Source organism: Squalius cephalus (assembly GCF_949319135.1).
Source record: "Squalius cephalus genome assembly, chromosome: 7".
In the NCBI taxonomy this organism is placed as follows: Eukaryota; Metazoa; Chordata; class Actinopteri; order Cypriniformes; family Leuciscidae; genus Squalius; species Squalius cephalus.
Window position 1 is genome coordinate 10,565,621 of NC_137128.1, and position 15,409 is coordinate 10,581,029.

At 37.5% G+C, this 15,409-nt stretch overlaps 2 protein-coding genes across 4 annotated transcripts; both read right to left on the reverse strand.

The window, feature by feature from the left end:
- Positions 1–257: 257 nt before the first annotated feature.
- Positions 258–4,210, reverse strand: LOC307162138 (uncharacterized protein). Of its 3 annotated transcripts, none has more exons than XM_079877237.1 (3): positions 3,931–4,210; positions 3,026–3,237; positions 258–2,051 (listed from the first exon to the last, which is right to left on the reverse strand). In XM_079877237.1, exons 2-3 carry the CDS (start codon positions 3,081–3,083, stop codon positions 1,378–1,380), a joined length of 732 nt encoding a protein of 243 aa, XP_079733363.1. In that variant the 5' UTR covers positions 3,084–3,237; positions 3,931–4,210; the 3' UTR covers positions 258–1,377. The 3 variants fall into 3 exon arrangements, with proteins under 3 accessions (XP_079733363.1, XP_079733362.1, XP_079733364.1); XM_079877236.1 differs by having other exon boundaries at positions 3,770–4,210; XM_079877238.1 differs by having other exon boundaries at positions 378–2,051; positions 4,037–4,210.
- Positions 4,211–5,288: 1,078 nt separating this feature from the next.
- On the reverse strand, positions 5,289–14,037 carry LOC307162254 (uncharacterized protein). Its single transcript, XM_079877465.1, has 3 exons — positions 13,678–14,037; positions 6,545–9,491; positions 5,289–6,362 (listed from the first exon to the last, which is right to left on the reverse strand). Exons 1-2 carry the CDS (start codon positions 13,760–13,762, stop codon positions 8,110–8,112), a joined length of 1,467 nt encoding a protein of 488 aa, XP_079733591.1. The 5' UTR covers positions 13,763–14,037; the 3' UTR covers positions 5,289–6,362; positions 6,545–8,109.
- Between the last annotated feature and the right edge of the window lie 1,372 nt (positions 14,038–15,409).

Genomic DNA, 15,409 nt, shown 5'->3' on the forward strand with positions numbered 1-15,409 from the left:
CTCCACTCACTCACTCACACAGCTCAGAGATCCACTGGTTGACGATCACACGTTGATCTGATTGGTTACAAGGTAGTTTGTGACGTCAGAAACATCAGCGATTTCAAAGCGTGTTTTTGAGACTGTCTTTGCTTCACTGCAGTTTTAAGGAGATAATACTCAGCAATGGTGTCGACTTATGAATTTACACATGGTTTGTCTTAAAACATATTAAAAACACAACATAGACATATAAACAACATTAAAAGCTGGATTTTCAAGACAGGGGGGCTTTAAAAGTGTCAATGATCATGAAGTTGTTTCATCCATCAATGTATCTGTTGACTAGCAATAACATTTATCAAAATTAGATTTAATTAATCAGGCTACTCATGCTAATTCCTTCACGAGTTTAATCAGAAATAATCAAGAACATGTAATCAGAAATATAAAACGATGTCACCTCATTGGCTTGACTAATGGCATATCTGGAGTTTTACCAGAGAATGTCTAATAGGAAGAGAATTGGCACTCTCTGGTTACTTCCGGTTTCTGGACTGGCTGCAGTAACACGTCTCTGTCCATGCGGGGGCGCTCACAGGACGAGTGCAGAATGAATGGAGGTCTATGGCAAAATACCCATCAAAATCCACTTTTCTCAGGATATAGTTTTTTTGTCTAGTAATTTAAATGTTGTATTCGAAAGGAGATGCAAAGATATTACACACTGCTGGGTGTTAGATTTTAGAGTCACTTATTTGCTTTAAAAAGTCTTTTAAAGTGTCAATGACGTCATACACATCGTACGACCAGAGATACTGCTTTACGGCAATCCTTCAGTCACTTTGGTGCTTTCGCACTCTGCACTTTCTTTTCTCTCGAGGCATCGACAACACAGCTGACACAGGTAAATACACGTGCTAGACGAGTTTTTGTTTCGTTTGTTTCTGGTCCCGCTTCGGATGCCACGATGCCATCAAGCGGCATCTTTGGTCGTAATCAGTCCTTCACTGACCAATCAGCGTTCATTAGCAGAATGCTAGCGTGTTATGGGCAACAACAACTCAACCTGTAAGAAATCGAAAGGACATAAGTACTCATTCATTCGACTTTTGGACTATAATCTATATTGAACTTGCGGAATCAACAATAAAATCTACGTTGATTCAACGACAAGCAGGAGAAAGAGACACATTTGGCCGTCTAGCTCCATTCAGTCTGCGCTCGCCCGCGATCGCCTCCAGTGGAACTCTAATGGAACTGCAACCAAGATCGATACAATGGGGCTAATAGGAAGTGCCAAGGCTCTCCGTAGACGGGCTCTGGTTTTACAGTTTGTGATTCTTGTAAGTCTTTCTGAATTTCACTATTTACAGCTGGTCCTCGTCGGCAGGGTGATCAGCGTGACTTTGGGCAGTGTCTCTTGACGTGGGTCAGTAGATTGCTGGACTGTGTGAACTTCCTCCCGCAGAGCGGACAGTGGTACGGCCTCTCTCCGGTGTGCACTCGCTCGTGTCTCTTCAGGGCTCCCGAGTGACTGAAGCTCCTGCCGCAGTGGGAACACTTGTAGGGCTTCTCTCCGGTGTGAACCCGCTGGTGCATCTTCAGCGCGTTGGCCGTGACGAAGGCGCTGCCGCACTCGGTGCACACGTGATCTCTCACACCCGTGTGTATGTTCTCGTGATCTTTGAAAGTGCAGAGGCGCGAGAAACTCTTGCCGCAGATGGAGCACAGGAACGGCTTCTCGTTCGAGTGAATCGACAGGTGCGTTTTCAAGTGCGACGCCAGGATGAATTTCTTCCCGCACTGATCGCAGGTGAACGGCCGTTCGCCGGAGTGATAGCGCAGGTGACCTTTGACATCCGTGGCCCGTTTGAAAGTCTTCCCGCACTGAAGGCACGTGAACGGCCTTGCTTCGGTTCCCTTAGTTCTGTCTTGGTCAACGTCCTGTGACGGACTGAATGATTTTTCTCCAGCTATGAAGTGCGTAGGTTTCTGATACTGATGGTCCGATTCATGGTTACACGCCACTTCATTGGGTTCTTGACTCTCCTCTGTTACTTCTGCCGAGTCTAAAATGAACACATGATATTGTCAAAATTCAATTCAAGAGGGATACGTCTGAGGAGAAAGTAAACTCCAGGTGGTAAAAACTGTCAGTAAGGCACAGATGTTAGGTAAGCATTTCGATCTACTTGGTAATGATAACACATTTATCAGCACTAACTTGAAGCAATTTTCATTATACGTGCATTTTGATTTCTTGGCAACACTTTACAATAAGATTTCATTAGTTAACTTTAGTTAAAGCCCCCTGTAGTCAATCATTTTATCCCTTAAAACTCACCTTAAATCACCAAAATGACATATTTAAACGTTTTTTCCTTGAAATATTTTTTTTGTGATGCCTTAAAATAGCTTGAATGTAACTCTACACCCTTGACTCATTTAGTATACACGGTTCTTTGAATATGCAAATGAGCCCTGCCTCCACTCACTCACTCAGCTCAGAGATCACACGTTGATCTGATTGGTTACAAGGTAGTTTGTGACGTCAGAAACACCAGCGATTTCTAACCGTGTTTTTGAGACTGTCTTTGGTTCACTGCAGTTTTAAGGAGAAAATACTCAGCAATGGAGTTGACTTATGAATTTACACATGGTTTGTCTTAAAGCACATCAAAAACACCACATAGACATATAAACAACATTAAAAGCTGGATTTTCACCACAGGGAGACTTTAACTACATTAGTTAACATGTAGTTAAAGCATTTATAAATCTCAGTTAATGTTATTCTCAACATTTACTAATACATGATTAAAATCAAGTCGTAACATTAGTTAATGAACCTGAACTGACATGAACTAACAATGTATTTTTAATAATTAATGTTAAAAAGATAAACAAGTACTGTAAAGAAAGTATTGCTCATTGTTTAACTAAACTTAACTAATGAAACCTTATTGTAAAGTCTTACCGATTTCTTTTTTTCCTGTCACAACATCTGCATTCCTCTACAAATGAATCAAGATTGGACACAAACCTTTTTGTTCCTCATCGTCATCTTTGTTTTCTATTTGCGATGGCTCTGGATCGCTCATGTCTTCCTCTTTAATAAACAACAACTTTACAGTATTATGCTATGAAGATCTCCGTTGTTACACCTAGTTTTTCCTGGTTGACTGGATACACTTCTTCATGTGGATGGTAGAACTATTCAGCATTTATTGGTGAATTGCCCTAAAGGTGCCAGATCTAAGGAAAACACACAAAAAGAAGTTATTGAATTTAATAGGCAAGCATACCGTTATTTACACTACCTGGTTTTATTTCGATAGAGTAGCAATCTTTACGCATTTACATTTATATTTTTTAATAACATACTTTACTAAATTAAATGAGACACAGATACAACAAAATATTTATACAAAACAAAAATATTAAGTAAAAATATGGGTAACACTTTATTTCAATGTGTTCTTGTTACACGTTACATATTTACTATACGAATTACTATAAATTAGTATAGTAAGTACATGTAGTTAGTTAATATTACTCAGTCCTTAAATGTATAATTACACTGTAACAATGACACCTTCAAATAAAGTGCAACCAAAGTATGTGTAAGTAAATGTAAGAACAGAAACAAATGTTCATAAAACAAAATCGGTATAAAGACATTTTCTCATGCAACATTAAATTCATAACATCTCATCTCATCACAATGTAATCTTGACATTTTGTGTGAGCAGTCTTCTTTGTTTAGCCTAAATTGTTAACAACTTACTTTTAAACTCATACATGTGTCTTCTTCAGGGACTTGCTCTTTTTATTGGTTTGTTTGAGAATTACTGTGCACTTTGTCTGATACTGTCAGTTTATTAATATCAAATGTAAGTCTGAGACCCTTGGTGCTCGGCAGAGACGGTCATATGGTTACTGAATTACCTCTTTATTTACTCCTGGCAAAATCATGCGTTTATTGAAGATAAAGCGCTGCTGGTTATACCGAAAGTCTACACAGTAACAACTCGCGCGCGCGTCAGCTACTTACGACAGTTGTTACTGGGGCGTCAGTTTTTACGTGACAACTTAGTCCAATGCAATAAAAAAAATATGTTTATTACATAAAACAAACAAAGTATCCGCAAGGAAACCCTCTTTTATGGCCTTTCACTAGATTACTGTTGTTTTGGCGTAAACTCCTCCCAGTGTCCGCGTTTGTAGTGACTGAATCATGTGATCAATCGTCCAGCTCACGTGACGCATCTCTCGCGTTATTTCGGGTTTCTTCTTCTCACTGCACAGGCTTGTTTCTCCGCATTTCATTCATTCATCTTGTATTTTAAAGCATGTATCAATCTTCGTTAATGATGTTTGTGTACTGATATAGTAGGCGCGGTCACCTAACGCGGGGATAGTGAACTGGATCCACTGAACCCTAAGTGGATTTACACAAGCTGAGAAAGTCAAAGTGTTAGGTTGTGTTTCAAGTGTAATGTCACATTCATGATCACCTGCTTGATGGAAAATAATTTTAGTAGACTATTTAAGGTGCACACAATAATTTACTATAAACACATTATAAAAATGCAAATGTATATTGTTCCGATATAGATTAAATATTACCTTCTTGTAAATCGTTTATCTTATAAACCTTTAAAGCATGATTCACAGTCACAGAATTTACTCAACTATGAAACAAAGGCTATCACTGAAACCAATACTACACCTGATGGATGTTTTCCATCAATTTATGAAGATTAAATAAAACCACCAGAAACACAGCAGACTCGGAGACAGGGATAGGCCTATTGTCAAACCCAAACAGGTAGCCTATATTGAACAGATGAAACAGGCGAGTAATAGTGTTATTGATCACTGATGAATAGTGAAAAACAAAGTCCTTTCCTTTTTACCAGGTAGCTTGAGATGAGGCGATAACTGTGGGATTATGGAAATATGTTAATTATCCTATAATATAAAAGTTATAACACAAAATGGCATGTTAGTGCCATTTCCCCCATAAGTGTTTACATGATCAGTAAACCAAACATATGCAGGGATGGGCAGTATTTCAGATATGCATTTAAAATACGTATTTGAAATACAAAATACTATTTTGTATTTTAAAGCCTTTGGAAAAAATCTAATGTAATTTGTATTTAAATACATTTTAGAAGAGTATTTTTGTATTTTCAAAATACATAAAATACTTTTTTGCCAGTCAACTTCATTTAATCAATTATATATAGTACGGGAAGTACAGTAACGTTAGATGAATGAAGACCACAAATCGAGGTTTCAATCAATCGAAGAATGTTTTATTTAAAAGAAAGTTGTTTGCAATATCAAGAGCAGGAATCAGCTTCACTCATCAAGGGGTTTGTTGGCCGTTTCTGCTTGACAATTGAATAAAGTAAACCGCTATCAGCGTTTGACGCAAGTGAACACAGGATTCTGATTGGTTTACACATAGATAAACTTGGAAAATCTCCAACATGGCCTTCATGTATGTACATCAATTATAATTCTGTATAAGACGGTCTCGACCCGGGGAATGTTATGCAACAGCATATTCGTAGTTCAGTATGGGCCTTTTGACCCCTCCAGAGTTGTTTCTTCTCCCACCTTGCTTAAGCCAGTCCAGATCCTATCCTGAAGGACAGAGAAAGAGACAGAAGAAACACACACACACACCTCATCCTCAAGTTGCAGTTAACTGTCTTTTTCCTGAAACAGTAGAAGTTTGAACAACATTCTTCATTTTTAGTCAAATATGAATCTAAGAGACTATAAGAGGAGACGGGCCTCCATGATCATGTGACCAAAATAAACTAATATTACGCTATTAGAAGTCATTTATAAATGTGGTTTACAAAGTTCCCATTTTGTTGTTGATGTATGCACTTTTCTCATTAAAATATATAAAGTATATTTCACACTTTTGAATATCTTTAAACAATGTTCTATGTTCCTAATATCTTTATTTCTTCAATTTTATACATCTTTAACATGAAAAAATACATCAAATACACAAGTCTTTATCAAACATGTTTCCACGTCCTTCCAAGGCAATCTGAATCTGAACAGTATACACTACTACATTAGTGAGCTTAGAGGCTATAAAATGATGATGATAATAATAAACATTATTACTGACATGTAATGCACCTATAATAACTAGCACATGCCTGAACAAGACTGCTTGTTGCACAGCAAGAATACTGCAACATCCTCTTCACTTCCATTAAGGGCGGGACACACCGAGGCCACGGTTTCTGAGCGTCGGTTGGCTTAGGGGCTGTTTACACGACAACTTTTTATGCGTTTTGGCCGTTCGTTTAAAACAGTGGTCTCAAACCGGTTCCACGGAGGGCCTAGTGTATGCAGGTTTTCTCTTTTACCTTGAACCAAACTGATTGAGTAGGTCACTAATTGGTTAAGATCTCCCCTCACCTGGTAGTCTAGGTCTTAATTGGGCACTAATTGAAGGGAAAGACCAAAAGCATGCATACACTAGGCCCTCCGTGGAACCGGTTTGAGAACTCTGGTTTAAAACGATAACGTTGTTTTGGGTGCCTGAAAACAGTTTTCAAAGTGCAAGTTTTTGTGAACAACAAAAATGCGAATTTCTGAAGACGATGACGTCAAGCACATGCGTATTACACATTCAGTCTATAGTGTTTCATCGCCATCTACTGGCCTGGCAGCAGAATACAGCGTTTTTAGTCGTTTTCGCAGATCTGTGTGAATGGGGATCGTTTTGACAATGGTGTCGTCTGAACACGGGAAACTCAAATGAAAAACGTTTTAAGCATATCGTTGTCGTGTAAACGTACCCTTAGTTGGTTCGATGTGTTACGTTCGTCTGTTTTGTGGGCTGATTCAGCATGTTGAATTGGCGTCGGGCCGTCAGTGAGAGAGAGAACTCTGATTGGCTGTTCAGCTTATCGAAAGACTCGAGAATAAAAGCAAAAGTGATGAAAGCAAGCAAAGAAGTCAAGACGGTACAGACAGAAGACTGTTATAATTGTATGTCATCTTTCCTGAGCATTCGAATGCACAAATATTTTTATAACAACATGAGCCGACTAGAATGATAGTTTTGGTTTCCCTTTTTGAATGATGAAAATAGACTATTGAAACCTGCTGATATAGACAGTTATTTCCGTACACGCAGGCGCAGAACGCACATGATAGTTGACAGTCGCCTTTAGTCCTTTTGGTGTGTTCAAGCGCAGCCTTTTCTTCGAAACGCAGCCAACGAGAGGCAACAACACAGTCAGCTTTCGTCACCGCTAGTTCTTTGACGTCGGCTAGGTGTGTCCCGGGCTTAAGAGTAATTAGTTAAACAAGCGAATAACTAATTACTCAATATACTAAATATATCAACAGAAAGTATAATCTCTTTAATTCTCAATATATCCCTTGTCAACAGCTAAGACTTACAAAATGGTATGGATTGCAAATAACAACAAACAGATATCAATGCCATTGTTAATTAAATTGGTACTATTGCTCCTCAAACATATTCATATAAAAACATTACAATTTAGGCCCCAATTTTAAGATTTATGTATTTCAATTGCAAATAAAACATCCATCCAATAAGCTTAATGTGATGCATATTTGTCAGTCATACATGAACGAATGAAACCGGCACAATGTCTGTAATGGTACTAATAAACTAAATGTGCTTTAAATACACAGTAACCAAGCTTATATATTCATCATCAATAAATCCAATTTCTTTCAATATCAAACATTTTAACTAATTGAATATTGCTCGTTTCACAGCTAGTTTTAAACATGTTCATACTTTTCCACTGAATACATTTAACTGTTTTCACAATAAACAGATTTATGCTGATTCTAAGCAATTTGAACACAAATAGTTAATTAAGCTATGCCATTTATTATTATTTTTATTTATTTATACAAGACTGACAAATATACATTATATAAAATCAAAATGGATGGAAATTTTAAATCTTAAATTTAGTCCTAAATATTTTTTGAGTGTAGAAAATAGTAGCATTTTCATTTTATGAACCAATAATCTGCTTACTTTATTACTGCCCCTCATTTTTGGGTCTTTGGTGTTTTTTTTAAATGTCATACCATTTACACCGTCTCCATTTCTTTGCCTAGTGAGCAGAGTATTTTGCCATGAGTCCGCAGATTTCTGGAAGAGCTGAAACTCTTCCCACATGAAAGGCAGTGGTACGGCTTCTCTCGCTCGAGTGTTTCCAGGGATCCCGAGCACTCGTAGGCTTGTTCTTCTTTGTGATTTCTTTGGTGCATTTTCAATTCACGAGCTCTAGTGAAAGCGTCACCACACTCGGAGCACTCATGAGCGTTTACACCGTCAAGCGTCTCCTGGTGCTTCTCATTCGCATTCGTCTTCGGTTGTTTTTTATGGACTGATGGTGATTTAAAGCACAGATGAGATTTGAGACTGACCTCCTGTATGAAACTCTTCCCGCACTGATCACACGTGTAAGGCCGCTCTCCAGTGTGAATTCGCATGTGCACGTTAAAGCTTTCTTTACGTTTAAAACCTCTCCCGCAGTGCTGGCACGTGAAGGGCTTCTCTCCGGTGTGGACTACCATGTGAATCTTCAGGTGCGATTTCTGCGAAAAACATTTTCCACACTGAAGGCACGTGAACGGTTTCTCCTGAGTGTGAATTCGCATGTGCAAATTAAAGCTCCCTTTACATTTGAAGGTGTTTCCACACTGATGGCACGTGAAAGGCTTCTCTCGCGTGTGAACTCTCATGTGAATCCTCAGGTTGCCTTTCTGGGTGCAAGCCTTTCCACACTGAAGGCATGTGAAGGGCTTCTCTCCGGTGTGAATTCGTATGTGATTCCTAAGGATTTTCCTCTCTGTGAAACTCACTCCACACTGCTGACATTTGAAAGGCTTCACTCCGGAGTGAATTCGCATGTGCATATTAAGGTTTCCTTTGCTTGCGAAGCTCCTTCCACACTGATGGCACGCGAAAGGCTTCTCTCCAGTGTGAATTCTCATGTGAGTTTTCAGGTTTACTTTCTGTGTGAAACTCTTTCCGCACTGACGACACGTGAACGGCTTTTCTCCAGTGTGAATTCGTATGTGATTTTGAAGGATTCTTTTCTCTCTGAAACTCTTCCCGCACTGAGGGCATGTGAACGGCTTCACTCCGGTGTGAATTCTCATGTGCATATGAAGCCTTTCTTTACGGGTGAAACTTTTCCGACACTGAACGCACGTGAAGGGTTTCTCTCCGGTGTGAACTCTTAAGTGCCTCGTCAGGAACCTTTTTTGAGTGAAAACCCTTCCACACTCTGAACAGGTGAAAGACCTTTTGGCTCCTTTTCGTTTGGCCTTTTCTTGGTTCAAATCTGTGTCAGTCTGTAAGCAACTCAAAGATTCGTCTTCAGTATTGAAATTCTGATTGAAGCAATGGTGCTTCTCATCAAGGTCATTCAGTTCTTCATTTTCTTCTTTCACTTCCACTAAACCTAAAGTGAGAACAAACAAAAAGTCAAAATTCATTCCAAGATAGGGACAGGCTATTTTTTAAGGCCCTGATATTCTCATGACAAAGTTCTTTTCTATTCTCCGCTAAGAAGTTGGAAATACCTTGCATACTATAGTATCTTCATCTTTTACTCTGCACGGCTCAGGATAACTCATGTCTTCACTCTCCTCTTTAATAAACTCAATCATTATCAAGTCACCAATGCTGCTAAAGGCGATGTTTAGATGAATATGTAAATATGTGTCAGTTCTGCAATTCCGCTATCCAGTCGAGTCAGGTCATGTTTATTTAGCAATTTATACCAGAGGTCTTTAGGATCGCTTGAAAAATTACAGGTTGGAAATAAACTTTGCAGGACTGTGGGTCTCCAGGAGCAGGGTTGAAGATGTCTGCTTTATATATACACAATCAGTGACGCTTTCAATTAGAATTAAAACTTAAATTTCTACTAAAGCAGCTCTCCATTGTGTTAATCTTTTTACTCACGCTGGGAAACACCATTGAACTACCATTGGTCCCTGGCAATGACTCTAGATAGGTGTGGTCTGAGGCTACGCCTTCTTTAAAGTGGAAATCTTCTGTTTAGAGATGCACCGATCGACCGGCTAGGGACCAAATTTTCTAGGGCTAGTGACTGGCCGATCATACTCAAGTCTTTCTGATTCAGAGCCGGTCTGTTTTGTTGCCAGCGGCACAGGCAATAACGTCAGCTGCGCATTCTCGCTCTCTTCTCTCTGACCGCGAAGTGACACAGACCCGCCTCCTCTCATTCGCTCCTGTTAAATAGTGCTTGTGTTGCGCATAATTTTGCTCAATCCCGCAGGTTTCACACTTGCACCAAAAGCGCTCACACCACTGATCTATACAAGTGGCGCTCTCATAAAGCCGCCTCTCAAGCAGCTTGGAAGTACCGAATTGTCTTCTTTTTCAGAGCTCATTGCTCTTAAACGGACAAATACATGTAAAAAATGTGACATTTTCACATTATTTTTTGCGTATTTGGTACTTGCAACTGCTTGAGAGGAGGCGGGTGTGTGTCAATTCGCCATCAGAGAGAAGAGAACGAGAACGCGCACATATCGTTTCTGCAGTATCGATAGTCCTCAGATGCCAAGGGCGTAAATTATAGCAAAATATCTGGCATTAATTTGATCTCATGATGTTATTACTCCACTACCTGCGTGACATCATTAACCAGCATGGCTGAACGACAAATTTACGACTAGCTAGTTCATTTCTTCAATGATGCATCGTACTATGGTAGATATGCAGTGAGTTTCAAATAAACAAAAACATAAAAAAGCTAAATACACCTGATGCACGTTCTTAGATTTCTTGAAGTAGAGTTTAAAAAACATGCTGTATTTTGTCTAGTTAATTACGAAAAGATACACCACCATTTTGCTCTACCAAAAACAAAAACAAGCACACAAGCACAAAAACAAGCACACACAACTTCCCAAATCGTAAATGGGTCAATGACTTTAAAACTTAATGCTTAAAAACGGGTTTAAATGCTTAAAAGATACCATATATATTTTGTACCTCTCCCATGTACAGTATGTACTCACTTTAACTTTTCAAAAACCTTTAGTTATTTATAATTTTTCTGTTATTTAAAGTGTCAAAATATCATGTGGTGCGACCGCCCGGCCATAGCTGCTGTTTTGGAAACGTCTTTGAAATTGCTCTAAATTTATTTTCTGCACTATTTGGCATGATTTTCAAAGTGTTTTTTTAATCCTTTACAAAATTGCAAAACATTTGTATTTATATTTCCATCATAATATGTACACAAACTTTGTCCGATGATGTCCATCGGTGCAACCATCAAGAAACTACCACTTTGGGACTTTTATGTTGAAATCCATTCAAACACAGGAAGTTGCATCATATATCAATTTGCCAAGGACCCATGGAAGCAGCAAGCAGGTTTGGAACTCTCTCTTAAATTTGGAAACAAATAACCTTTTTAATGGCTGGTATGCAGTTACCACGTTTGGATATCATGTGGTATGACCTCAAAAAAACAATGAATATTAAGTTATTTCCACAAACATATATTTTTATTATGGATTTCATAATGACCTTTTGTGGGAAGCTAGCTTGTTTTGTTTAGGTGGCCAATTCTGTGCCAGTAAATTTTGACTGAATTTGAAAATATCATGTGGTGCGACCAATGCAGAGTGTTTTCCATGATACACATGTCCTAAATTGGCAGTTTTTGTGCTTTTATATTCAACTGATGGTTTATATAGATAAAGTGCTTTATTTTAGTATAATTTGGAATAGATTTGTATGCAATTTGGGTCATCTTTGTACAATATGAGAAAAATGCAAAAACATAATTTAGAGCATGTAATTTCAGTTAGGTAATTATGTATTTATTAGTAATTTATTATGTATTCATTTAAATTACTCATAAACAATTTTAATTATTTTACCAGATGCCACTGCAGAGCAAAATAAAAACCGCTCGCCATAGGCAGCGTGTCAATTCTGACCCTGCAGCAAGAGAGAAGTACCTCGCTAGGAGAAGAGAAAGGTATGTTAAAATAAAAAATGAAAACTATAAATAAAGCAACATGGAGTTTGGACAACTTATGTGTTTTGCATTACCTGGAAGAAATTATTTTTTTCATTAATATGTTCTTCTGCTGTCATCTATCATTGGTCCAAAGTTAAGCAGACTATACACCATAGATTTATGACATGATGCTATATTACATCGGGTGAAAAGAACCTATTCACGTGGCCACAAATTCAAGATGTCATTTTCTACTATACGAAAGACGTTCATGCTGTCATCTCAGATCCTGAGCCAGCAACCTCTCGCTACTCTGAATTGAGCAGCCAAGATTGGGCAAAGTTCAGAAATAACTGGGGTTAAACAAAATGCCCGCAGTTAACACAATGTGCCGTTAACACCCATCAGCAGCAATCAGATGATTGTCAAGTTCAATTAAATGTTTGTTCACAAGGCCACTAACTGTTTGTGATGAGGCATGATTACATGATTATACATGGTTCTGATCAAAATGTATTAATTCCAATGTCATCGTCAAGTTATGTTTGTGATGATTTTCATAACAAATGTTTATAAAATGTTTGTTCATAAAAAATATGAAATTTTAATAAAATCTGGCTTAAATCTATTCTTTGTATGAAATGTATTGTTTACTGTTTACTGATCTCTTTAGATTTTTAACAATATAAGGTCTTTGTATCATTTGGAGGGACCACTCATCATGTGGTGTGACCAAAAATAGCAATAGCCTAAGTGTATTAAATTAAAAAATAAAATATCTAATATCTGTGGCTGAAATATAAATGACTGATACATTATGCTTAAGTGAATGGTATTTTTGAAACATTTTTATCAGTTTCATGCGATTTACAGGGAAAAATAAATCTGTTAACTAGATAAGGCGGCGACTGAAATTGCAGAACAAAAATATGAGATCATTATACAAAAACTCAAAAGAAAAGCAAATACTTTGTTTTAAACACTTTAACGCAGCACACACAAAAGAAACTCAGTTAACTACATAATGCCTATAAAAATGTGGAGTTTTCATATTTTTAACATATGATGCAGTTAAGCAACCTCACACGACGAGTGATGTTTTCCTGAATACCATCATGATTGAAAATGTGACATTGATTTCAAACAACAGTTCAATTAACAGTTAAAATGAAGACGTTTTGAACAAATCAGTTCAGTCAAAGATTTAATGACCTATTCATAAACAACTGTCTCATTCATGAATGAATCAGTCACTTTAATTAATCGTTTGAATTAATGAATCAATGATCAAATTTAAGAATTTAAAATTAAAGAGTAATACATACATTTAATAAGATTTTTTTTTTTTGGGGGGGGGGGGGGTATTTTTATTAAATACATCAAAGCTGATTGAACACTGATGAGAATATTGCTTCAGAATAAATTATATTTATGCAAGTACAATGCAAAAAAAAAAAAAAAAAAAAAAAAAAACATGAATACAGAATAAGTGCATTGTATCAAATGATCCATTTAAATGTTAATATAAAGTGGGACCTGATACAATATGATCACTTAAATGTGTATGTATAACTAAAGCCAACTTTGTTATCTTATTGTTCCGTAGCAGTTATGAATGAATGAATGAATGGACACCAACCTATTTGTTCCTCAGTGTCTTCATCTTTCACTCTGCATGGCTCAGGATAACTCATGTCTTCACTCTCCTCTTTAATAAACTGCATCGTTATAACAGTATGTCTGCACACTTATTTACTACACAGATCTCCGTTGCTTCATGGAGTCACTCCTGCTCGCTAAACGCATCTTCGCCACATTATTATAATGATGAGATTATACGCAATGAATCTATACTCGCACACGTCTTCAACCTAGTAAAAGTGCTTATACCGAACTAGTTAAACTTTAAAGTACACTCGTTACATGTGGTAGATATGTGACACGCTGTACAAACAACTTTAAAGCCTATGTTGTTGTTGTTCTTATTCTTCTTCGGTTTATTGGCGGTTCGCGTTACAGAGTGTCTGCCGCCGCCTACTGGGCTGTAAGAACGATCTTGTTCTTCTGAAATTCTGTTCAGGTTGCATTGGCCAGTAGCCAATGAGCATTGTATGTTTGCTAAGTTAAACAAAGATTTGATGGCTAGCCACATTTCTAGTTTTAGCATGCTTAGTTTGTTAAATTCTTACCGACATTCTTCAAAATTATGCTCTTATAATAATGTTTACTTTTTGTTTATCATAGGATGCCTGTGTCCATAAAAATGCAATGTCCACATTTCTGTGGCTTGCAAAATCTGCAAACACTGCGAACAAAAGCAGGATATGAAAAAAGCTGTAAAGCTGCCAAACAAAAAACAAATGAGCGATGGGTTGAAAATATGAAAAGTGGAAATAATTACTGTATATGTAGTAATTCACTAAAAAGTCACTATAATAAATACATTCGCATGTTAAAGTTGGCCTTTGCAGCATGAAGCATGATGAACTGTATTAAGTGTGTGTGTGTGTGTGTGAGAGAGAGAGACGTTTTACTAATGTTTATTAAAACATGTACTAAAACCACTCAAATAAAATATATTTCACCCATGCAGACACAGGCACATGCGAAAAACAAATAAATATAAGAAAAATTTAAATTAAAAATAGAAATTGACCATCAAACATCACCAATTAAACACTCTAGTTTCATCTTCACATATTGACAATAAAGCAACATTCACACACCATTTAATCTCAAGTTTTTTGTGATTTGATAGAATTTGTGTTCCACTCTGATTCTCGATTCAACCAATCTTCTGCAAACGTTGCAATAGAAATTTTGGTGGATCAAGTTCATTTAAACGATGCCACAGCATAGATCCATTAATCCATCAAGTTATTAATTATAAGTACTATACAACAATCCACCTCCACCTTTGTAAAAGGCCAGACACTTTATCAAAAATACCTTCCCAGTTATTCTCCATATATTGATCTACCCCCATAAAAAGCCCAAGCACTTTAAACCCTTCCAAGCTCCAAGCCGAGGAAGTGCTGGAGGGCCTCCGTTCTCCCATTTGCCCAGCAAAAAAGATACACTCTTCTGCCAATTTATTCTTGAGGAAGATGCTCTCTGATAGACATCCAGAGATGCTACCAATTTCTAAACATCTTCATCTGACCTTATTACCACTGTGACATCATCAGCATATGCACTTAGTCTAGCTGTTACCAAATCTGTACTAAAAGGACACACTGTAGAAATCCCACTTAACTGACGTCTCAGAACTGTCAAGAGTGGTTCAATAACAATAGCATATAAAATACCTGAGAGGCCGCACCCTTGTCATATACCTCTGCCAACTAAAAATGGTCTTAAAAGGGTGCCGT

What these genes read in the sequence shown, in the direction of transcription:
- LOC307162138 (XM_079877237.1), bottom strand. Translation starts at nt 3,083, where the DNA reads ATGAGCGATCCAGAGCCATCGCAAATAGAAAACAAAGATGACGATGAG. An exon ending in TGACGATGAGGAACAAAAAG is followed by an intron (nt 2,052 to 3,025) that starts GTTTGTGTCCAA and finishes TGTTCATTTTAG; the next exon opens with ACTCGGCAGAAGTAACAGAG.
- LOC307162254 (XM_079877465.1), bottom strand. Translation starts at nt 13,762, where the DNA reads ATGCAGTTTATTAAAGAGGAGAGTGAAGACATGAGTTATCCTGAGCCA. An exon ending in AGACACTGAGGAACAAATAG is followed by an intron (nt 9,492 to 13,677) that starts GTTGGTGTCCAT and finishes TTCTCACTTTAG; the next exon opens with GTTTAGTGGAAGTGAAAGAA.